This window comes from Salmo trutta, chromosome 34 (assembly GCF_901001165.1).
Source record: "Salmo trutta chromosome 34, fSalTru1.1, whole genome shotgun sequence".
Classification (NCBI taxonomy): Eukaryota; Metazoa; Chordata; class Actinopteri; order Salmoniformes; family Salmonidae; genus Salmo; species Salmo trutta.
In genome coordinates this window covers 3,410,281-3,433,851 of record NC_042990.1, presented here as the reverse complement: position 1 = coordinate 3,433,851, position 23,571 = coordinate 3,410,281, and the positions used below count along the sequence as shown (strand labels likewise).

Sequence of the window (23,571 nt, the reverse complement as noted above, 5' to 3'; positions counted from 1 at the left end):
CTTTTTTCCACCATTTTTATCCGACTCAAGTTCAACTTCTTCCCTCTCTCTTAGACCACTCCCTCTCTTTTCTGCTCCGTTTTCCAAGTATTCATCTCCTTATGATAATACTGCACTACTCCTTCCAACCATCTTGTTCTTGCTTTCTCTAGGGACTCCATTTCCGCCGAGGCGTCCGGTCCCGTATCGTCCTTTCTCTGTGAACTCAGTCATTTGCCTAGGAACAAGCACAGGCAAGCTACGAGAGGTTATTCTCTGTGTTTCAAATCACCGTCTGCATCTCATTTTGAACTTAGTTTGAATATGCTGACGATGTATTTTATAGACGTCGCTAATCCATCTGACTGACCAATAAACGCGACTTTGAAAACCCCATATCGACACTTGATCCCACCTACTCGGCTCACTTGCCTCCCATTGGAAACGACCGGATGTGCTATATTTTAGTAGAACATCTTTGATATCGACGTCATTAGCTGCTACATAGTCTTTTGTGGTAGCTAACAACAAACCTATTTTTCAGCTAGCTAGCACGTTCCCTATTATTCTAGCTGAGCTAGATCAACATGAGTTTAGCATTTAGCAAAGAGCCCCGTAAAACGGCGGGGAACCGCATGTCTAAATTGTTAGATGCTGAAGAAGAAGATGAATTCTACAAGACCACATACGGCGGATTCAACGACGTAAGTAGCTAATTTAGCTAGCTGTCTTGGCAGATAGTTAGCTATTGCGTCGCAGTAGTGACCGGGAAACGAAGTTTAAAGTAATAATGTAGCTAGCGAACATTGCACAGTACCCAGATCACAGGATTTGGAAGAGATGGCCCGCTCTCTAAATTCAGGGGGTTTCTACTTCAGCTGCAGTGTTTTAATTTCAAGGGACAGAAAATAGAGTAAGGACGTCAAACGTTTAGCTTGCGTCTGGATAAGACCCCCTGGTTTAATTGTGCTTAAGAATATTTTTTACATCTCTAAGTGGTTAAGGACACCTTCCTAAGATTGAGTTGCACCCCCATTTTGCTATCAGAACAGCCTCAATTCATTGGAGCATAGACTGCAATGTGTGGAAAGCGTTCCACAGGGATTCAGGCCCATATTGACTCCAGACTCCAGTGCTTTCTTTCCACAGTAGTGTCAAGTTGGTTGGTGGACCATTTCTTGATACACATGGGAAACTATTGAGCAGTTGCAGTTCTTGACACAGACCAGTGCACCTGGAACCTACTACATACCCGTTCAAACAAAGGCATTTACATTTTTTAAATTTTATTTTACCAGGTAAATTGACTGACAACACGTTTTCATTTACAGCAACGACCTGGGAAATAGTTACAGGGGAGAGGAATGAGACAATTGGAAGCTGGTGATAGTTAGGTGGCCATGATGGTATGAGGGCCGGATTGAGAATTTAGCCAGGACATGGGATCTTTAGTGACAGGGCTTAAAATGAACTGTTTTGTCCACCAACCACTATGGCAGGTAGATTTAAAAGAAATCGAATACTAGTTTTGCTGTTAAAAAAAAAGGTAAAAGTTTCTTATTTAACTAGGCAAGTCCGTTAAGAACAAATTCTTATTTACAATGATGTCCTACACCGGCCAAACCCGGACAACGCTGGGCCAATTGTGCGCCGCCCTATGGGACTCCCAATCACAGTCAGTTGTGATACAGCCTGGATTTGAACCAGGGTGTCTGTAGGGATGTCTCTAGCACTGAGATGCAGTGCTTAAGACCTCTGCGCCACTCGGGAGCCTAAATTACATTAAAGAAACATGACTGTGGTTTGTAATGTTTTTAAACAAGAAATGTATTCGTAAGAAGTAATGTGGTATATTGCTCAATTTCATAAAAATGTGTGGCCAGAGTCTTTTAATCTAAATATTCAGCAGCTCCTTTAAGGGTGAAAGTTTACCATGGTATAGGGGCCACTGGAGTCCTGTGGTATGTATCAAATTAAATGTTATTTGTCACATGCGCTGAATACAGCAGGTGTAGCCTTTACAGTGAAGTGTTTGAGAGAGAGATTTGGGATCTGACTAGGATGTCTAATTTGAGTGTGCTGCTTCAACTTATAAAGTTCAAACAAAACAATGTATATAGCCAAGAAACACGAGGACAGTCTCACTTTATAGACTTTTGAGTAAATTAGACCAAATTTTAGGCCTGTGCCAAGTGCCTCCAAAAATGAATCTGTCAAGCACTTGGCTCATTGCACACAGCTCCCATGCCAGGCAGTGTTGCTGCGCTTGGTGGGATATGTATTTCTTTGTGCAATTAGCAGCTATGAAACAAAACAGCAGAAATACTTAGAAAACAGCTACTGCAGCATTTTTCTAACCAAAACTCGCACATGCTCATACTTGACTTATGACTATTTTTATTCTCAAATGTAATGCTCGCACTGTAGAGCCTTGCAAGTTGACCACACACCAATGTGGTGACCTTGAGTCGGTTAAAAATGGCGGAAAAAAGGGAGATGGTTTGTTAAGAAGAATGGTAGAAAGTATAAGCAGAGTGAGCTGAAGACAGGAGGAGAAATGGAAGTGATTGAAGGCGAAGTATCGGAGGTGGTAGGTATGGTGAAGTTCTCGGAGACCGAGGCTTGCACCGAGAGTCAGGATAAAGATGAGTCTGACAGGTGTGAAGTTTTTGGAAAAAGTGGACCCATGCCTTTTGGCTGATCTATTTGTGGTTTCAGATTGGGTGAAAACAGAATTGGGTACTGTGGAATCGGTGAGGGTAACCAGAAGTGGTCTTGTGATAATTGTTTGTGTTTCAGCTGGTCAGAGGGAGAAGGCGCTCTGCGTTAAACGAATGGGGGCAAGAAATCTGAATTGTTTCACTCTCAAAAAAAGGGTGCCATTGAAAGGAGTGATTACTGGGGTAGCAGTAAATGTTAAAGTTGACCAACTGAAGGAGAAAATTCCCAGTGTTTGATGCTCGTCGTTTGGTGCAACGCAGACAGAATGGCGTGAGTGGTGAAACAGAAGTCATTGCCTGTTCTTTTGAGTTTTGATGTTGAGTCTTCGCCCGGCAAAGTGACGTTAGGATATGTTATCCTGTACGAGATTTTGTACCGAATACATTACGTTGTTACAGGTGTCAAGCTTATGGGCATGTGGCAGCAATGTGTAGGAAGGTGAGAAGTGTGCAGAAGGGCATGAGACAAAGGAATGTGTAGCATACGGGGAAGTAGTTGTAGGGCTGCCCATGGGGTTGGGGGATCAGAAATGTCCCGCGCGAGAGAGGCAGGTTGAGGTTTCCAGGGTTAGAGTTGTGCAGAAGTAATTTTCTGAGGCAATGAAGAAAGTAGAGGAAGATGGGGGGGGGAGGGATCTGGAGAGGAGTGGTGTGAGTAGTAGATCTGTACCAGTACAGAGGGATAGGCCAAAAGGTGACATGTTTCAGTAAGATTGGATTTTTAGCATTTGTAGCAATGGTTATCAACTGTACTGCAGGGATGGAACGTAAATCGCATAAAGTATAGGTTGTGGTGGTGCTGCAGAGAGGTACAGTGGGGGAAAAAAGTATTTGATCCCCTGCTGATTTTGTACGTTTGCCCACTTACAAAGAAATGATCAGTCTATAATTTTAATGGTAGGTTTATTTGAACAGTGAGAGACAGAATAACAACCAAAAAATCCAGAAAAACACATGTCAAAAATGTTCTAAAATTATTTGCATTTTAATGAGGGAAATAAGTATTTGACCCCTTTACAAAACATGGCTTAGTACTTGGTGGCAACACCCTTGTTGGCAATCACAGAGGTCAGATGTTTCTTGTAGTTGGTCACCAGGTTTGCACACATCTCAGGGGGGATTTTGTCCTACTCCTCTTTGCAGATCTTTTCCAAGTCATTAAGGTTTCGAGGCTGACGTTTGGAAACTCGAACCTTCAGCTCCCTCCACAGATTTTCTATGGGATTAAGGTTTGGAGACTGGCTAGGCCACTCCAGGACCTTAATGTGCTTCTTCTTGAGCCACTCCTTTGTTGCCCTGGCTGAGGGAAGGATGTTCTCACCCAAGATTTGACGGTACATGGCCCCATCCATCCATGATGCGGTGAAGTTGTCCTGTCCCCTTAGCAGAAAAACAACCCCAAAGCATAATGTTTCCACCTCCATGTTTGACGGTGGAGATGGTGTTCTTGGGGACATAGGCAGCATTCCTCCTCCTCCAAACCCGACGAGTTGAGTTGATGCCAAAGAGCTCCATTTTGGTCTCATCTGACCACAACACTTTCACCCAGTTGTCCTCTGAATCATTCAGATGTTCATTGGCAAACTTCAAACAGGCATGTATATGTATTCTTGAGCAGGGGGACCTTGCGGGCGCTGCAGGATTTCAGTCCTTCACAGCGTAGTGTGTTACCAATTGTTTTCTTGGTGACTATGGTCCCAGCTGCCTTGAGGTCATTGACAAGATCCTCCCATGTAGTTCTGGGCTGATTCCTCACCGTTCTCATGATCATTGCAACCCCACGAGGTGAGATCTTGCATGGAGCCCCAGGCCGAGGGAGATTGACAGTTATTTTGTGTTTCTTCCATTTGCGAATAATCGCACCAAATGTTGTCACCTTCTCACCAAGCTGCTTGGCGACGGTCTTGTAGCCCATTCCAGCCTTGTGTAGGTCTACAATCTTGTCCCTGACATCCTTGGAGAGCTCTTTGGTCTTGGCCATGGTGGAGAGTTTGGAATCTGATTGATTGCTTCTGTGGACAGGTGTCTTTTTTACAGGTAACAAGCTGCGGTTAGGAGCACTCCCTTTAAGAGTGAGCTCCTAATCTCAGCTCGTTACCTGTATAAAAGACACCTGGGAGCCAGAAATCTTTCTGATTGAGAGGGGGTCAAATACTTAATTCCTTCATTAAAATGCTGATCAATTCATAACATTTTTGACATGTGTTTTTCTGGATATTTTTGTTGTTATTCTGTCTCTCACTATTCAAATAAACCTACCATTAAAATTATAGACTGATCATTTCTTTGTCAGTGGGCAAACGTCCAAAATCAGCAGGGGATCAAATACTTTTTTCCCCTCACTGTATTTGGGTGTGTGAGACCTGACATCAGAAGAGTTACAGGGTGTGTGATGTCCCATCCTTTCAGGTTGTTGGCATGAGGTAGGACTAAATAGTGGAGTAGGGTGGTTATTTTATTTATTTGTATGGTAGTGTTAGATGGAATGGAATTTGTTTATTTATAAATTTATTTTTCAAGCAAAGTGTAATGGAGTTGTACTCTAGTCTAGTAGGTGGCGGTAATGCAACATGTTGGATGCCAACCGCCATTAAACCTCACCGAAGAAGGTTCTGTAGTGCCGTCAAACCTGAAGAAGAAAAAGCATGTCGCACCATATCGACGTCATTAGCTGCCTGCATAGTTTTTTGTGGTAGCTAACGTTAACTAGAACTTGATTGTTGTTAGCTTTCAACCAGCTAGCACGTTCCCTATTATTCTAGCTGAGCTAGATCAACATGAGTTTAGCATTTAGCAAAGAGCCCCGTAAAACGGCGGGGAGCCGCATGTCTAAGTTGTTAGACGCTGAAGAAGAAGATGAATTCTACAAGACCACATACGGCGGATTCAACGACGTAAGTAGCTCATTTAGCGTCGCAGTAGTGATTGGGAAACGAAGTGTACCGTAATAATGTAGTTAGCGAACAGTACTCAGATCTCAGATCAGAATATGTGATTATTAAAATAATCGGAGTTTTTTTCATTTACTATCATCTTAAATTAAGATTATTAAATTATTTGTCAATTTCTGATTGTCCAAAACTTGTGTGAGAGAGAGCGATTTGGCATCTGACTAGGATGTCTATGTTAACTCAAACTAAAGTTGAAACAACAATGTAAATAGACAAGAAACACGTGGACAATCTCACGTTGTAGACTTTTGAGTAAATTATACCAACTTTAAGGTCTGTGTCAAGTGCCTCAAAATGAATCTATCAGCACTTTACTCTTTGCACACAGCTCCCATGCCAGGCAGTGTTGCAGCGCTAAGTAGGATATGTATTTTTTTGTGCAATTAGCAGCTATGAAACAAAACAGCTAAAATTCTTTGAAAACAGCTACTGCCTAATGTGCCCATACTTGATTTATGAGTATCTTTATTCGTAATGCATAGTAGGTGGCGTAATGCTTAGTAGGCCAATGTGGCCGGTGAAATAGACATTCTTACCCGGCAGTATCTAAATTGACCTGCATTTGGTGGGTGGTGTTAATTTTATGCCCTGTTTAGTGAACACAGAGAGTCTGTTTTTAGACCAGAGGAAAGAGTGCCTCCTACTGGCTCTCCAGCACCAATTACAGCAGCATCTGGTCTCCCATCTAGGGACTGACCAAGACCAACCCTGCTTAGCTTCAGAGGCAAGCCAGCAGTGGGATGCAGGGTGCTATGCTGCTCTGAATGGCACATACACAATCCTTGTCTCAAGGCTTAAAAATTGAGCCTTGTCTCAAGGCTTAAAAGTGATATCAATAATGGATCATAGCTTTCACTTGGATTCACCTGGTCATATCTAAAGTGTCATCTAAAATAACCCAAATGTATAAGACAGTTCTTATTTGATTAATGGTTGTCGTTCACAAAAAACATAACAATTATTTTAAGAATTATAGATACAGAACTCCTTTATGCAATCGCGGTGTCAGATTTTAAAATAGCTTTTCGGTGAAAGCACATTTTGCAATATTCTGAGTAGATAGCCCGGCCATCATGGCTAGCTATTTTGACACCCACCAAGTTTGGCACTCACCAAACTCAGATTTACTATAAGAAAAATTGGATTACCTTTGCTGTTCTTCGTCAGAATGCACTCCCAGGACTTCTACTTCAACAACAAATGTTGGTTTGGTTCGAAATAATCCATAGTTATATCCAAATAGCGGCGTTTTGTTTGTGCGTTCAAGACACTATCCGAAGGGTAATGAAGGGTGACGCGCCCGGCGCGTATCGTGACAAAAAAAATCAAAATATTCCATTACCGTACTTCGAAGCATGTCAAACGCTGTTTAAAATCAATTTTTATGCCATTTTTCTCGTAAAATAGCGATAATATTCCGACCGGGAGTTGTTGTTTTCGTTCAAAGACTGAAAAAGTAAAATGGACTCTTCACGTGCATGCGCGCACCCGTCTCATTGTTGTCAGATCGACCACTTACCAAATGCGCTACTGTTTTTCAGCCAGAGACTGCAAAGTCATCATTCAACGTTCTGGCGCCTTCTGAGAGCCTATGGGAGCCTTAGAAAATGTCACGTTACAGCAGAGATCCTTTGTTTTGGATAGAGATGACAAAGAAGGCCAAGAAATGGTCAGACAGGGTACTTCCTGTACAGAATCTTCTCAGGTTTTGGCCTGCCATATGAGTTCTGTTATACTCACAGACACCATTCAAACAGTTTTAGAAACGTTGGAGTGTTTTCTATCCAAAGCTACTAATTATATGCATATTCTAGTTTCTGGGCAGGAGTAATAACCAGATTAAATCGGGTACGTTTTTTATCCGGCCGTGAAAATACTGCCCCCTATCCATAAGTTAAAGAAGCAATAAAACTGGCCTTCTTTAGACTAGTTGAGTATAAGGAGCATCAGCATTTGTGGGTTCAATTACAGGCTCAAAATGGCCAGAAACGAAGACTCTTCTAAAACTTGTCAGTCTATTCGTGTTCTGAGAATAAAGGCTATTCCATGTGAGAAATTGCCAAGAAAATTTAAGGTCTCGTACAACGCTGTGTTCTACTCCCTTCACAGAACAGCGCAAACTGGCTCTAACCAGAATAGAAAGAGTGGGAGGCCCCGACGCACCACTGAGGAAGTAGACAAGTACATTAGTGTCTAGTTTGAGAAACAGACGCCTCACAAGTCCTCAACTGGCAGCTTCATTAAATAGTACCCGCAAACACCAGTCTTCCATAATTTGGAATTATGGAATTTGTTGTGGAAGAATGGTGTCTCATCCCTCCATTAGAGTTCCAGACACTTGTAGAATCTATGAAGTCAACAGACAGATTTTTTTAGGTACACCCATCTTGTAGTCTTTGCCTCCAGAACAGCCTGAATTCTTTGGGCATGGATTCTACAAGTCGGAAACATTCTACAGGGATGTTGGTTCATGCTGACGTGATGGTACACAGCTGCCACCAGCCTGTAACGTTGAGAACAGGCAGAATGGGTCCATGGGCTCATTCTGCTTATGCCAAATCCTGACTGCCATCACTATGACGCAACAGGAACCGGGATTCATCGAACCAGGCGATGTTTGTCCACTCCTCAGTTGTCCAGTGTTGGTGATCGCGTGCCCGATGGAGCCATTTCTTCTATTTTTTGTTGTTGATAGGAGTGGAACCTGGTGTGGTCATCTGCTGCAATAGCCCATCGGTGACAAGGATCGATGAGTAGTGCGTTCCGAGATGCCTTTTGTGGCCCACCTGTTGGCTGGCACGATTCTTGCCATTCTCCTTCGACAATCTGTTTTCGCCCACAAGACTGCCACTGACTGGATGTTTTTTGTTTGTCGCACCATTCTTGGTAAACCCTAGACACTGTCGTGCAAGAAAAGCCCAGGAGGGCAGCCGTTTCTGAGATTCTGGTTCCGGCGTGCATGGCACCGACAATCATATCACGCTCAAAGTCGCTTAGGTCACTCTTTTTGCCCATTCTAATGTTAAATCGAACAGTAACTGGATGCCTGCTGTATATAGCAAGCCACGCCCATGTGACTCACTGTCTGTAGGAGCTATCTATTTTCATGAACAGGGTGGTGTACCTTTATAAACTTCCGTGTGTGTGATTATTTGTATTTATTTTTGTCGAACGAACAGCTGACTGAATGACCACAATGCAGCAGCACACAGGCCAGGAACCTCTAACCCTGGCAATTTGTCTGGCAAACTCATGGTTACACACTCAATGGCTGACTGGTATTGTGATGCAATAATTTCCATGGTAATACAGAATGTTCATTCAAATGATAACTGATTTAGCTCATATTTTTTGTAATGTGAATCGAAAGGTTATTACGGTGACCGTGGTCATTTTGCTGGCCAATTACATCATCCAAAATTCCATGACCGTCACAGCCCTGCCTATTAAGACACTTTGTTGGTGTTTCCTTTATTTCAACAATTATTTCTGGTTTTATCAAAGTTAGCCAACTAACTCGTTGACCCCCCCCGTCCCCACCGTCGAGTCCTGCATAGCTTGTGTGCGTCATTATGTTTGTGTTCCTTGGAGTTTTAGCTTTTAGGAATAGCTAATAGCTCCAAACGTTCAAAAGTTAGAGCCAAATTTGTAGGAACAAAACAGAAACCGCTCTTTGTCCCCACCGCGAATAGCGGATATCAAAACTTACTCACGTAAATGTGGTTCTTTTAAACTAAGCGGTGACCCCATTTTCAAATCGGGAAACTTTGTGTTTGTGAACCCTAATTTGGGAAACGCTGAAGTAGAGAAATAAAGAGATTGGTGGATTTGACTTGTTTTTACTTGTTTTATCACAAGCTTCTTTTTTGAAACCTTCATTTGTAAAGCTTACATATACCTGTGTGTGTGCTATTATTGATTGCAGGAATCCATACTTTTTGATGATAAATGCATTACAGGTGGCCTTTGCTAAAACACAGTTCCAAACCAGATCTTTTGTCCAATAAAATGTGTTTAATTGTTGAGATGGCGCTTCATGTTTGGTTGTGATGCACGGCAGCCGCATACAGATCTGAAGCGAATTTTGGTGGAGACCTCGTTAATCATTTATCATAACGTATGGATTACAGCAACCAATTACAGCAACATTTAGCGACAAAGGACAGATGTGAGTATACAGCAAACTTCAAAATTGACTTTCCTTAGACTACAGAATGATTTAAAGCACTTAGGCCTAATGCAGGGGTGTCAAACTAATTTTGCGCTGGGGGCTGCATTCGGTCTTCAACGATGTCCGGAAGGTCGCGCTGAAAATTTGTTAGATGTCCTTGCTGTCAATATGTGCAAAAAAGAGTCCTCTATCCATAATTTTTCACATTTGTGATGCTCCCTGACTGTAGTGATTGTTAGCAGCCTGGACAGTCAAGAAAATATATGAATATAGGTCCATTACTGTTTCGATTTGGTTTTAGTCATTTTAAAGTATATTGAGTTTGTTCCCCCCCCCCCACCATTTTAAACTATATTGAGTTTGTGTGTCCCCCCCCACCATTTTAAAGTATATTGAGTTTGTCCCCCCCCCCCCCCCCACCATTTTAAAGTATTGAGTTTGCCCAATTATTTTTTTTAAATTTAATAATAATAATGGATCAGTTTTAAAATCAAATTGGCCTGTATCTTTGACTCTTCACTGTGTAGTCTTATGAGTAGGTACATCGCTGGCTCACATTTTCACACCACACTAAAAGTATTATTAGAACAGACATTCCCATTCAAGTCAGTGTTCTGTGGGGACGGTGTTGTAGGGGCTACTAGCATTGAGTGAGTGATATATTTCTCTCTTGAGCTTATTTCTACTAGCTGGCATGCATAAAGATGGCGGCTTCAATGCAGTTACTTGTTTGCTAACTTTGACGTATTGTAGCTTGCCCTTTGGTTCTCTCTGTTTTTGTATCTGCATTAGCAGAGAATGCATGGTCCCAATTTATAACTCCTGGACACCGGCAATTTTTATAAAGTAGACTGTGTTGCTTTACGGGTTTATTTGGTCCATGTAAATAAAACATTTATTTAGCCATGCCCATTCGCTATCGACCATTATTAATATGTATGTTTGATTTGGACTCTCCCTCAAGGAATCAGGAGATGATGAGTACAGAGGGGAGCACTCGGACACAGAGGACGAGGTCGACAGTGACTTTGACATAGATGAGGGTGACGAGCCTGATAGTGACCAGGAGGAGGATGCTCCTCGCAGGAAGAGTCGAGTTGTCACCAAAGCTTATAAGGTAACTTAATGCACTTGCATCCTCACTACTTCTACCCAAAAACCACAATGTGCACCCCTGGGGGACCGCAAACATAGGTGATCAACCACTAGACTACAACTAAAAGTTAATACTGGGTCATTCCATATTGAATTAATCACCCTTTTTGATTTTAACAAAAATTCCCATGCACATTTACCCATGAGAGAAATGGTTATAATCGGGGCCACGCGTATGCCAAACAGATTTTGGCAAACACATTGATAGAACATTATCTTGGCACAACTCGAGTATGACCATCCATTCAAGAGCAGAAGGTGCTCAAAGTTAACCCATATTGGACCCCCTACCATGCGACATTGATATCCTCATTGATATGCATCATTTGATTTTATCGTTTTTAGAGCCGACCTCACTTAGTCGACTGGTCTATTGTTTGGTCGATAGGCTATTGGTCGACCGAGATTTATTTTAGTAGAGCAGTAGCAACAAACAAAAAAAGCTAAATATCATGGTGTACAAGACACCTGTCTGATGCGCGCCCGGCTGTGTGGACTGATCCATTGTGGAGGCTGTGTGGATGGCACAGTACATCAGTCTAAGACATTGACATTATATATGGTTATATTTCATACAGAGCATTCGGAAGGTATTCAGACCGCTTCACTTTTTACACATTTTGTTATGTTAGAGCCTTATTTTAAAATTGATTAAATGTTTTCCTCATCAATCTACACACAATAATGACAAGGCAAAAAAATATATATATTTGAGCAAATTTATTAATAAAATGTTTAAAAGTATCACATTTACAGAAGTATTCAGACCCTTTACTCAGTAATTTGTTAAAGCACCTTTGGCAGCGATTACCGCCTCGAGTCTTCTTGGGTATGACGCTACAAGCTTAGCACACCTGTATTTGGGGAGTTTCTCCCATTTCTTATTTACAGGTCTTCTCAAGCTCTGTCAGGTTGTCGCTGCACAACTATTTTCAAGTCTCTCCAGAGATGTTCGATCGTGTTCAAGTCCGGGCTCTGACTGGGCCACTCAAGGACATTCAGAAACTTGTCCCGAAGCAACACCTTCGTTGTCTTGGCTGTTTGCTTAGGGTCGTTGTCCTGTTGGAAGGTAAACCTTTGCCCCAATCTGAGGTCCTGAGCGCTAGTTTAGAAAGAATTCTAAAAACCTGTTTTCACGTTGTCATTGTAGGGTATAGTATGTAGATTGATGAGGAAAATCTTATATTTAATCAATTTTCGAATAAGGCAATGTAACAAAATGTGGAAAAAGTGAAAGGGTCTGAATATTTAACGAATGCACTGTATATGTATTTTTCTTTGTCGGGGACAGCCCTAATCGTTTTAGATAATGCCATTTATGAAAAGGGAAATTTATCAAAGTATGAACTTGAATAAATCATGTGGGTTTTGCATGTGTTTTTCATACTGTATGCAAATGTTTCACACACATGTTGATTGTTTTATTCCAAGGAACCTCTGAAGGTGACCAAGCCTAAACCAAAGAGGCCCTCAGAGGAGCTGAAGAAGACAGAGAAAGCCAAAATGGAGAGGAGGGTGCCACAGGAGTTTCAGGAGTTTGGAGAGAGTAAGAGGCCTCTATCTGTACGGGCTCTATTTTCAGCAAAGCAACTTACTGCCCAAACGCAAGTGGGTTTACAGTATTGGCTGTGGTATTTTCCTACCATAACGTAAGGATTGGCAATTTAACAATATAACATTAGCAAGCTTACGCTGAGGTGGGATGGGTGGCATTATCTGAAATGTGTCCTTTAAAATGCCCATATGCCCAAGGAAAATTGCACATTTCATTGAATATCTCATGTTTAAACGGAATTTTCTGTAAACAAACATGGGCGTTGCAGATATGCAGGGTGGAAAGAGTCAATTAAAATAGCTATGTCTAGGCTATCTCTCTTGTTGGAAAGCCTGTTTCTGATGACAGCATGGTAGGAATGTAATTTTGAGACCAAATTATGAATCATTTTGGGCAAACATTTTGAGACACAGTAGCGATGAGTCATTTCTCAAATACCAGCAACAATCACAATTTAGTTTTTACTGTCAGAAGTTACTTAGTAAGCTAAAGTAGTCGTCAACTCCTAGTGCTGATACACACACGCTCAGCCTTCCTCATAATAACTGGAGTCAAATTCTGGTCTCACCACCTTTACATGAACGGTAGTGTGTGTATATATGTGTGTGTGTGTGTGTGTGTGTGTGTGTGTGTGTGTGTATATGTGTGTGTATATATATATATATATATATATATATATATATATATATATATATATATCTTTATCTCAGTGCATTCGGAAAGTATTCAGACCCCTTGACTTTTCCCAAATATTATTAATTAAAGCCTTATTATAAAATTGATTAAATTAAATATTTTCTTCATCAATCTACACACAATACACCATAATCACAAAGCAAAATCAGTTTTTTTCTAATTTGTGCAAATGTATTAAAATAAATATTCAGTCCCTTTGCTATGAGACTCGAAATTGAGCTCCGGTGCATCCTGTTTCCATTGATCATCCTTGATGTTTCTACGACTTGATTGGAGTCCACCTGTGGTTAATCCAGTTGATTGGACATGATTTGGAAAGGCACACACCTGTCTAAATAAGGTCCCACAGTTGACAGTGCATGTCAGAGCAAAATCCAACCCATGGGGTTGTCCGTAGAGCTCTGAGACAGGATTGTGTTGTGGCACAGATCTGTGGAATGGTACCAAAACATTTCTTCAGCGTTGAAGGTCCCCAAGAACAGTGGCCTCCATCATTCTTAAATGGAAGAAGTTTGGAGCCGCCAACACTTCCTAGAGCTGGGCGCCCGGCCAAAGTGAGCAATCATGGGAGAACGGCCTTGGTCAGGGAGGTGACCAAGAACCTGATGGTCACTGACAGATCTCCAGAGTTCTTCTGTGGAGATGGGAGAACCTTCCAGAAGGACAACTATCTCTGCAGCACTTCACCAATCAGGCCTTTATGGTAGAGTGGCCAGACAGAAGCCACTCCTCAGTAAAATGCACATGACAGCCCGCATGGAGTTTGCCAAAAGGCACATAAAGGACTCAGACCATGAGAAACAATATTATCTGGTCTGATGAAACCACAATTGAACTTGTTGACCTGAATGCCAAGCGTCACGTCTGGAGGAAACCTAGCATCATCCCTATGGTGAAGCATAGTAGTGGTAGCATCATGCTGTGGGGATGTTTTTCAGTGGCAGGGACTGGGAGACTAGTCAGGATTGTGGTGAAAGCTGAACGGAACAAAGTACTGAAAGATTCTTGATGAATACATGCTCTAGAGCGCTCAGGATCTGACTGGGGTGACGGTTCACCTTCCAACAGGACAACGACCCTAAGCACACAGTCAAGACAATGCAGGAGTGGCTTCGGGACAAGTCTCAATGTCCTTGAGTGGCCCAGCCAGAGCCCGGACTTGAACCTGATCGAATATCTCTGGCGAGACCTGAAAATAGCTGTGCAGCGACGCTCCCCATCCAACCTGACAGAGCTTGAGAGGATCTGCAGAGAAGAATGGCACATCTGTATTTGGGGAGTTTCTGCCAAACTTGTAGCGCCATACCCAAGAAGACTCGAGGCTGTAATCGCTGCCGAAGGTGCTTCAACAAAGTACTGAGTAAAAGGTCTGAATACTTATGTAAATGTGATATTTCCTTCTTTTTTTGGTAAAAGGCAAAGATTTCTAAACAGTTTTTAATTGTTGGCTGTATTACCATATGGCCCAACGCCTTACAAACAGTCCAGTCCAACTCGTATTACAAAAGTATCCCTTTCTGAAAAATGTGCCAACATTACATTTGTGAAAATAGTCAAATATGTAAGAACACATAGTATGAAAATGTACAGGGCACACTCGGTACAAATGAATCATAGAATGGAACATAACTTGGTGGAACTTGCAACTGGGTTATGGGGATCACAGAATTCCATCCAGGAGGGAACTACCAATTAATTATACACCTGAGCAACAGTCCAGCACTGCTGTGGGCAGTAAATCATTAACGTTGGCTTAATGCCCAATGAAACCCCAAAAGAATAAGCCATTTGACTACGTTAAAAGGGAGATACCGACCCACAAGGTTAAATATGCTGTCACAGAAGCGATTAATGGCAAAGATAGGAGGTGCATCCTCTACCTTTTTTTGACTCTGTGATTTTAGCCTATAGTGTCAAATCTAATGCAGACACGTATTATGGAATTGACTAATTTAATAATGTTAAATTGTATTTTGAGTGGAACGTCCCTGTAAGCCTTGTCACTGACTGGCAACTTCCCCAGCTCGGAAGTCTGTGCGCCAGTCGACCAGCGAGCATACGCGGAAGACCAACCTGCGACTGCAAGAAAGACAGGATGCCCCACGACGGCGGAGGGGAGCCCACCACGACCGACCCCTGACCCAGGAAGAGTTGCTGGCTGAGGCCAAAATAACTGCTGAGGTCAACCTCCGATCCCTAGGTAAGACTAAAGGGGGAATCTAAATAGTCAAGAGTTGCCCTGTTAATTCCCAATAACGACGACATGGTTCAAGTTCAATTAAGTTTACTGATTCATAACATCACCGTCCACATAGGCACAGTGAAACAGTAACAAGAAATTGTGCAAAAATACAAGGGAGTGCACACCATAATTGCAGGTGTTTAAACTACCTGAATAGTAATTACAGACATATAGTGGCACTTGAATATACAAGTTAACAGCTCATGGTACTTGAATGGATTACAATGGGTTCCTATTAATCCCTATTTCAAGTTGGTGGGAAATAAACTGTCTAAAAATCTATTTAAAATGGAGGTTTTAAGGACAGAAGCAGGGAAGGAAAATAGATGTCTCACAGAATGAGACGGAGCGGAGATTTGTCCATGCAAAGCCGTTTATGGGTCTCTTGCCCATCCAGAATAATTGACAGAAAAAATACCTAGCGCTAAAAGATAGGACACATGGCAGTGCATACTGAACAATGTGAGAAAATATGTCCAGAGCTTGGCCAGGGTCGTGTTAATTGACCATTTCTGTATGTTCTTATTTTAAAGAGAACTACGAGCGTCTTGAGGCTGACAAGAAAAAACAGGTCCATAAGAAGCGGCGATTTGAGGGCCCCACCATCCGCTACCACTCTGTCCTCATGCCCCTGGTGCCCCATTCCATCTTAAAAGAGGAAAATGTGGATGTGGAAGGGTAAGGAGACACATTTTTAGGGGTGGGAGAGTTTTGTTTTGCTGAAAAAAATTGCTAAATATCTGCATTGAGTTTCAGAATTTTTTACAGGAATGTAGCAATGCTATTGGAAACAGATTGTTAAAAGCCTTCTAGTATCTGGATAAATGCAGGGCCGGCAGCAAAACGAATCAGTTGGACAGGCATTTGATTTCCATAGACCGGCACATTTTTTTCACGGGTGTTGTCCTAAAGACAGGCAGTCATTGTCATTGTCAATGATACTAAGGCAAGAGCACCAGCCTCTGCCATATGGACACATTGATAGCCTACACTGTGATCCATTGGCGGCTAAAGAAATGAGCACATGGAACTCCGAGATAGCCAATGCAGCAGTCTTCAACTAAATAAAATACATATGCCTAAAGCCGGCAAATAAAAACAACCTGATGAAAATGTTCCAATACCAACATGTTTCAAGCAGACCACCATAGTCCCTGTGCCCAAGAACACTAAGGTAACCTGCCTAAATGACTACCGACCCGTAAGCACTCACGTCTGTAGCCATGAAATGCTTTGAAGGGCCACAGATGATACAATCTCTATTGCACTCCACACTGCCCTTTCCCACCTGGACAAAAGGAACACCTATGTGAGAATGCTATTCATTGACTACAGCTCAGCGTTCAACACCATAGTGCCCTCAAAGCTCATCACGAAGCTAATAACCCTGGGACTAAACACCCCCCTCTGCAAATGGATCCTGGACTTCCTGACAGGCCTCCCCCGGGTGGTAAGGGTAGGTAACAACTCGCTGATCCTCAACATGGGGGCCCCCTCGAGCACGATTTCAACACCATCATTAAGTTTGCCGACGACACATTGTTAGGTCTGATCACCGACAACGATGAGACAGCCTATAGCGAGGTCAGAGACCTGGCCGTGTGGTGCCAGGACAACAGCCTCTCCCTAAACGTGATCAAGACAAAGGAGATGATTGTGGACTGCAGGAAAAGGAGGACTGAGCATGCCCCCATTCTCATCGATGGGGCTATAGTGGAGCAGGTTGAGACCTTCAAGTTCCTTGGTGTCCACATCACCAATAAACGATCATGGTCCAAACACACCAAGACAGTCATGAAGAGGGCACGACAATGTCTATTCCCCCTCAGGAGACTGAAAATATTTGCCATGGGTCCTCAGATCCTCAAAGTTCTACAGCTGCACCATTGAGAGCATCCTGACTGGTTGCATCACCGCCTGGTATGGCAGCTGCTCGGCCTCCGACCGCAAGGCACCACAGAGGGTAGTGCGTACGGCCCAGTAGTACATCAAGATTCCAATATTCCTGCCATCCAGGACCTCTGTACCAGGCAGTGTCAGAGGAAGGCCCTAAAAATTGCCAAAGACTCCAGCCACCCTAGTCATGGACTGTTCTCTCTGCTACTGCATGGCAAGCGGTACCGGACGGCCAAGTCTAGGTCCAAAAGGCTTCTTAACAGCTTCTACCCCCAAACCATAAGACTCCTGAACAGCTAATCAAATGGTTACCCAGACTATTTGCATTGTCCCCCACCCCAACCCATTTTTACACTGCTGCTACTCTCTGTTTATTATCCATGCATTGTCACTTTACCTCTACCTACATGTACATATTACCTCAAGTAACCTTTGCCCCCGCACGTTGACTCTGTACCGGAACCCCCTGTATATAGCCTCGCTACTGTTATTTTATTGTTGCACCTTAATTGTTATTTTTAGTGATGCACCGATGTGACATTTTTGGCCGACACCGATATCCGATATTACATTTTTTTTGTGGCCTTTTAAGCCTTCTAGTACAGTTAAATAGTTAACACACACACACGGACGCAGCAGTCTAAGGCACTGCATCTCAGTGCAAGAGGTGTCACTACAGTCCCTGGTTCGAATCCAGGCAGTATCACATCTGGGCCGTGATTGAGAGTCCCATAGGGCGGCGCACAATTGGCCCAGCGTCGTCCGGGCCGTCATTGTAAATAAGAATTTGTTCTTAATGCATTTGATGTCTTGTGTGATTTAGAGGTCTTGACGGGTGCATCCGTACCCAAGACCTGACTTTGGACCTGAAAAATCTCAGCCAGGATAAACTGTAATCGAAGGTTCAGTGTTCATTAAACAGCCACAACACACTTCCGCTAAATTTAGCCACCACTAGCAAAAAATCTATGGAAGGGATGGAGGCATGCGGTACCTGTAAAACAAATCAACTCAGTTATTTGGTTGACATTACTTAATGGTGATTTGGCAAAAACATTTGACCAGGCATTTGATAGGGCTGTTGCGGTGACTGTATTGCCGCCACACATGAGTCAGGACTGCAGTGAAATTCTATGTGACCGCTGAGTCACGGTAATCTCTTATGCACTCTAGACATGTTAGTAGTACCCAACGCACTATTGATCATCAGGTCGCTAATGACCTGGTACTCAGGGCTCTATTGTCCTTCTAACCACTCTGACATCAGTGCAAATGCAATCAAAAATCACAAACACTTATCAAAACAGTATGTGCTTTTAAAACTCGCCTCACTGTGATTAATCAATTTGAAGAAAGAAGTTCAACATCAGGTTGTGGAAAACATGGTCATTGTGGATGTTTCAAAGCCTAACCCAACGAAATGGACAGTGCTTTCTAAGGTGATTCATTCTTATGCACACGCATAGACCTATGAGCCCAAGCCTGAAGAAGAAGAAGAAAAAAAAACACTGAATTAAAATAATTGTGCCATTAGACAATACAGATCTAAGATATCTTTGGTACGTAATTGGTCTAGTCTAAATTAAACAAATTCAGAGTTAGCCTACAATTATAACGAATTTGTATTTGGTTTTGAATAGCCTAGTAATTGGGCTTTTTTTATATTTTCATAATAGGCTGACACATTACCGTTAGCTAACAGTTTAATGGAATATGTTTTGTTGTGAAAACATGTTACTATCGATGTTCCCGAACAGCTTTCACTTGGTTTCCCAAACCAAGCACTTGGTAGCGTTAGGAACAGGGTTGGAGAGCCCATGGCATACAGAGTTTGGGCGGAATATCACCTGTTGCACTGAGAAATAACCGGAGTAGCCTACCCAACATGAGTGAAACGAACCAGCAGGAAAGTGGCCTCCATTCGCTATTCGAGTGCATACAGATTACATGTATTTTCTTCTCTTTCCCCTCTTCCTGCACATTTGATAATGGGCCATTCTAAATCTAAACTAATTTTATTTATTAGTAAAGACTAGATTAAATTGAGTCTAGTCTGATGGATGAAAATATGATCACTTGATGAAAGAACAGTTTGCAGCCTGAGGGAAGGAACAGAACGCATAAGGCATCTATGATTTGTATCATTCACAACTAAAGTTGCCAAATAACTCTAAATCTACCATATAGGACCTGTTTCAAATTCACTTTTACGCTCAACATAGCCACCTCATATGGGCCATCTCGTTCCAGAATGGGAAAAATATCCTCTCTTTTATTCAGCTAAATTCAATTATATTCTTCTTATTATAAAATCATATAAAATAATTGCACAGGACTTATTATCTTGTCAGCTAGATGAACAAGCCTACAGCCTATGGCATGGCACATAGCCAGATAACATACGGTAGGCCAACTATTCTGTTCTTCTGAAATACGTTTTCTTCATATCATGTTTCTTTAGACCTGCCTGAAATAAATACTGGATTTATTTGTGATGGTGTATTTTCAATTGATTTATTAGACAGTGGCTTGTATGCATGGAGGCCTGGAGATGCTAAATGTGTTTATGTTCATTAACGGTCAATTACCGTGAGACCGGCAGTCTTTTACATGACAATAACTATCTGACAAAATGTTTTGACCGCCACAGCCCTAACTGCATACCTTCTTTCCATTGATTTTGGAACACCATATTTAGTATGAAAAGCAACGTTGCTATCTTAAATCAAACAAACACTGGGACAGCAGGAGGGTAGCCTAGTGGATAGAGCGTTGGCCTAGTAACCGAAAGGTTGCAAGATCGAATCCCCGAGCTGACAAGGTAAAAATCTGTCGTTCTGCCCCTGAACAAGGCAGTTAACCCACCTTTCCTAGGCCGTCATTGAAAATAAGAATTTGTTCTTAACTGACTTGCCTAGTTAAAAAAATAAAAATAAAAACACACAGACAAGATGCAGCAGCCGTCTTGCTGAAATCAAGTACTATTTTAATGTGAAAGTAATATTGGATGCATTTTCTGTATCGTTTTTGTCTCATTGTTATTTAAGCCCAAGTAGCCACTGTAGCCTAGGCTACTTGGCAATGGCAACAGTGTAGACCTGGAGTAGAGTACAGCATTGTTTACAATAAAGCTATTATTGCCCATTGTCGGTAGTCTGTTTTTATTACATATTTAACCTTTATTTAGCCAGGGAGTCTATGTACCACTAACTAAAGTGTTTGTATTTGTTTTTTTAAAGGTTAGACCAGGACACACCGCTGCTCGTTGCTCCTGTGGCACCAAGTCCAATGCCTTCCCAGCAACCCTTGGGAGGTCTTTGCTCCCGCACTTACATCACCTTTAGCGACGAGGAAGCCTTTGAGGCTGCCTTCCCCCAGGCTGTGCGGACCGGCTCCCAGCCCCCCACCCAGGAAGTCTGTCCTGTCACCCACAAGGCTGCATTATACAGAGACCCAGTTACAGACATCCCCTATGCCAACACACGAGCCTTTCGCATTATTCGCGAAGCCTACCGCAAATATGTGGCAGCTCATGGATTCCCCAACTCTGCTGGGGGTTTCTCTGTGGTTGATGCCTCAGGTTCCAGGAGTGCACGCCAGAAAATGGTCAAGCAGAGCACAGTTGCAAGGTAGAGGCTTATATGATCTCAGAAGTCATATATAGAAGTCTGTCCTCCTTTGATTTAGAGCCCCTCATCTGTTCAAAGATTTAAATCTACAGTCTGGGATTCATCTTTCAGTGAAATGGCAGCCCCAGTACTTGTTTTGGTGTACAGCTGAAGCATAGGGCTATGGAAATTCTTGTTTGTAAACATTGGAGTAATATAATTTACATTTGGGATAGAGCGGGGCTTTCCAACCCTGTTCCTGGAGAGCTACTGTCCTGTAGGTATGTGAATAAAATGTTCAATACATTTCCTTTAACATCCTGGGCCCTTTTTTGCCTGGAGCTAAGGAGGCGCAAGTGTCAAACGCAGGTTAGTTTGCAATTTTGTCATGGAAAAACAGGCGCACTGCATTTTACAGATCTAACACCAGGTTTGGCAATTTACCTGTGGGACCAGTGGCAATATTTGAAGTGTCCTTAAAAACAAGTAAAATAGTGACAATTTCATGCAGTGCTAATGGGAAGTTTTAAGACCCACGAAAAGCAGGTCTTAACGGAAACGCAGTTGATAATGGCATGGATTTTGAGAGCGGAAGCACAGCCTATCCAGTCATGACGCACAGTGCTCATGGAAGGATAGATGTGCCTTTTTGTGCCGGTAAATCTCATATTTAGAAACATAAATAAACACTCAGTTTCTTCCCCCCCATTTCATTTAACTTGATTAAAAACTAAGCACAGCCTACCCTCTCCTTAATAGCAGAATCTCATTGGTGTGTATTTTTATGCTGGCCATTAGCCAAGTAGCCTATGAATAAAGGAGTTTTAAATGGTCTACTGAAACTGCTTTGAAATATTTGAGTTTTTTGCCCTCATGCTTTTTCATTATTCCCAATTCACATAGCTGCATTTCGCTTGTTCAAGTAGGCTATCCATCCCCATTTTCAAAGAGCGTCGCTCGTCTGATTACCGAAGACATGCTCCTCCAAACTATTAAGTCCTCCATATCAACTGCTGATTTCTTTTGAGGCGCTACAATTTCCAGTTGGCCTAGCCCCTATATCAGTGTGAATGCTATAGCCGATGTTTAACAATGTATTTCCATATTGAAGCAATGCCATTAGAACTGTGGACTGCAAACATGTTCAACATATTTAGCAAATATGGGGCAGACTATTTAACAAAGTAGGCTATAACGGACTAACATTCGAATTGGACTTGATGACAACGCAATACATAAGACTGTAAATACACAACTTGAAGCAAACACATACAGCGCCTTCAGAAAGTATTCCCAACCCTTTACTTTTTCAACATTTTGTTGTTACAGCCTGAATTTAAAATGGATAAGAGATTTTGTCACTGATCTACACACACCATAATGTCAGTGGAATTGTGTTTGTAGAACATTTTACAAAATTAAAATCTGAAATGTCTTTAGTCGTTAAGTATTCAACCTCTTTGTTATGGGAAGCCTAAATAAGTTCAGGGGTAACAATGTGCTTAACAAATCACATGAGTTGTGTGGAGTAGTGAAATTCAACCACAAAGACCAGGGAGCTTTTTCAATGCCTCGGTAGATGTTTTAAATTGTTTTAATAAAAAGCAGATGGTGAATATCTCTTTGAGCATGGTGAAGTTATTAATTAGGCTTTGGATGGTGTATCAATACACCCAGTCACTACAAAGATACAGGTGTCCTTCCTAACTCAGTTGCCGGAGAGTTAAGAAGAGGGACCTCGGAAAACTAAAAGTGGCACAGAACAGGTCAGCATGGCTGGCCCTTAAATGTACACGGAGAGCTAACATTAATACTATGCGTGTAAATCTCTCATGGCTCAAAGTGGAGGAGAGATTGACTTCATCACTACTTGTTTTTTGTAAGAAGTGTTGACATGCTGAATGCGTTGAGGTGTCTGTTTTAAACTACTAGCACACAGCTCAGACACCCGTCCCTACAAGACATGCCACCAGAGGTCTGTTTTAAACTACTAGCACACAGCTCAGACACCCGTCCCTACAAGACATGCCACCAGAGGTCTGTTTTAAACTACTAGCACACAGCTCAGACACCCGTCCCTACAAGACATGCCACCAGAGGTCTGTTTTAAACTACTAGCACACAGCTCAGACACCCATCCCTACAAGACATGCCACCAGAGGTCTGTTTAAACTACTAGCACACAGCTCAGACACCCGTCCCTACAAGACATGCCACCAGAGGTCTGTTTTAAACTACTAGCACACAGCTCAGACACCCATCCCTACAAGACATGCCACCAGAGGTCTGTTTAAACTACTAGCACACAGCTCAGACACCCGTCCCTACAAGACATGCCACCAGAGGTCTGTTTAAACTACTAGCACACAGCTCAGACACCCATCCCTACAAGACATGCCACCAGAGGTCTGTTTTAAACTACTAGCACACAGCTCAGACACCCATCCCTACAAGACATGCCACCAGAGGTCTGTTTAAACTACTAGCACACAGCTCAGACACCCATCCCTACAAGACATGCCACCAGAGGTCTCTTAACAATCCCCAAGTCCAGAACAGACTATGGGAGGCACATATGAAACTATTCCACATCAGGTA

At 42.4% G+C, this 23,571-nt stretch overlaps 1 protein-coding gene across 2 annotated transcripts; it reads left to right on the top strand.

Moving 5' to 3' along the window:
* Positions 1–281: 281 nt before the first annotated feature.
* vps72a (vacuolar protein sorting 72 homolog a) lies at positions 282–21,807 on the top strand. Of its 2 annotated transcripts, XM_029731324.1 has the most exons (7): positions 287–560; positions 5,471–5,593; positions 10,786–10,938; positions 12,408–12,522; positions 15,251–15,427; positions 16,003–16,147; positions 20,605–21,807. In XM_029731324.1, exons 2-7 carry the CDS (start codon positions 5,477–5,479, stop codon positions 20,996–20,998), a joined length of 1,101 nt encoding a protein of 366 aa, XP_029587184.1. In that variant the 5' UTR covers positions 287–560; positions 5,471–5,476; the 3' UTR covers positions 20,999–21,807. The 2 variants fall into 2 exon arrangements, with proteins under 2 accessions (XP_029587185.1, XP_029587184.1); XM_029731325.1 differs by lacking the exon at positions 5,471–5,593 and having other exon boundaries at positions 282–683.
* The last annotated feature ends 1,764 nt before the right edge of the window (positions 21,808–23,571 follow it).

What these genes read in the sequence shown, in the direction of transcription:
- vps72a (XM_029731325.1), top strand. Translation starts at nt 567, where the DNA reads ATGAGTTTAGCATTTAGCAAAGAGCCCCGTAAAACGGCGGGGAACCGC. An exon ending in CATACGGCGGATTCAACGAC is followed by an intron (nt 684 to 10,785) that starts GTAAGTAGCTAA and finishes CTCTCCCTCAAG; the next exon opens with GAATCAGGAGATGATGAGTA. An exon ending in TTGTCACCAAAGCTTATAAG is followed by an intron (nt 10,939 to 12,407) that starts GTAACTTAATGC and finishes TTTTATTCCAAG; the next exon opens with GAACCTCTGAAGGTGACCAA.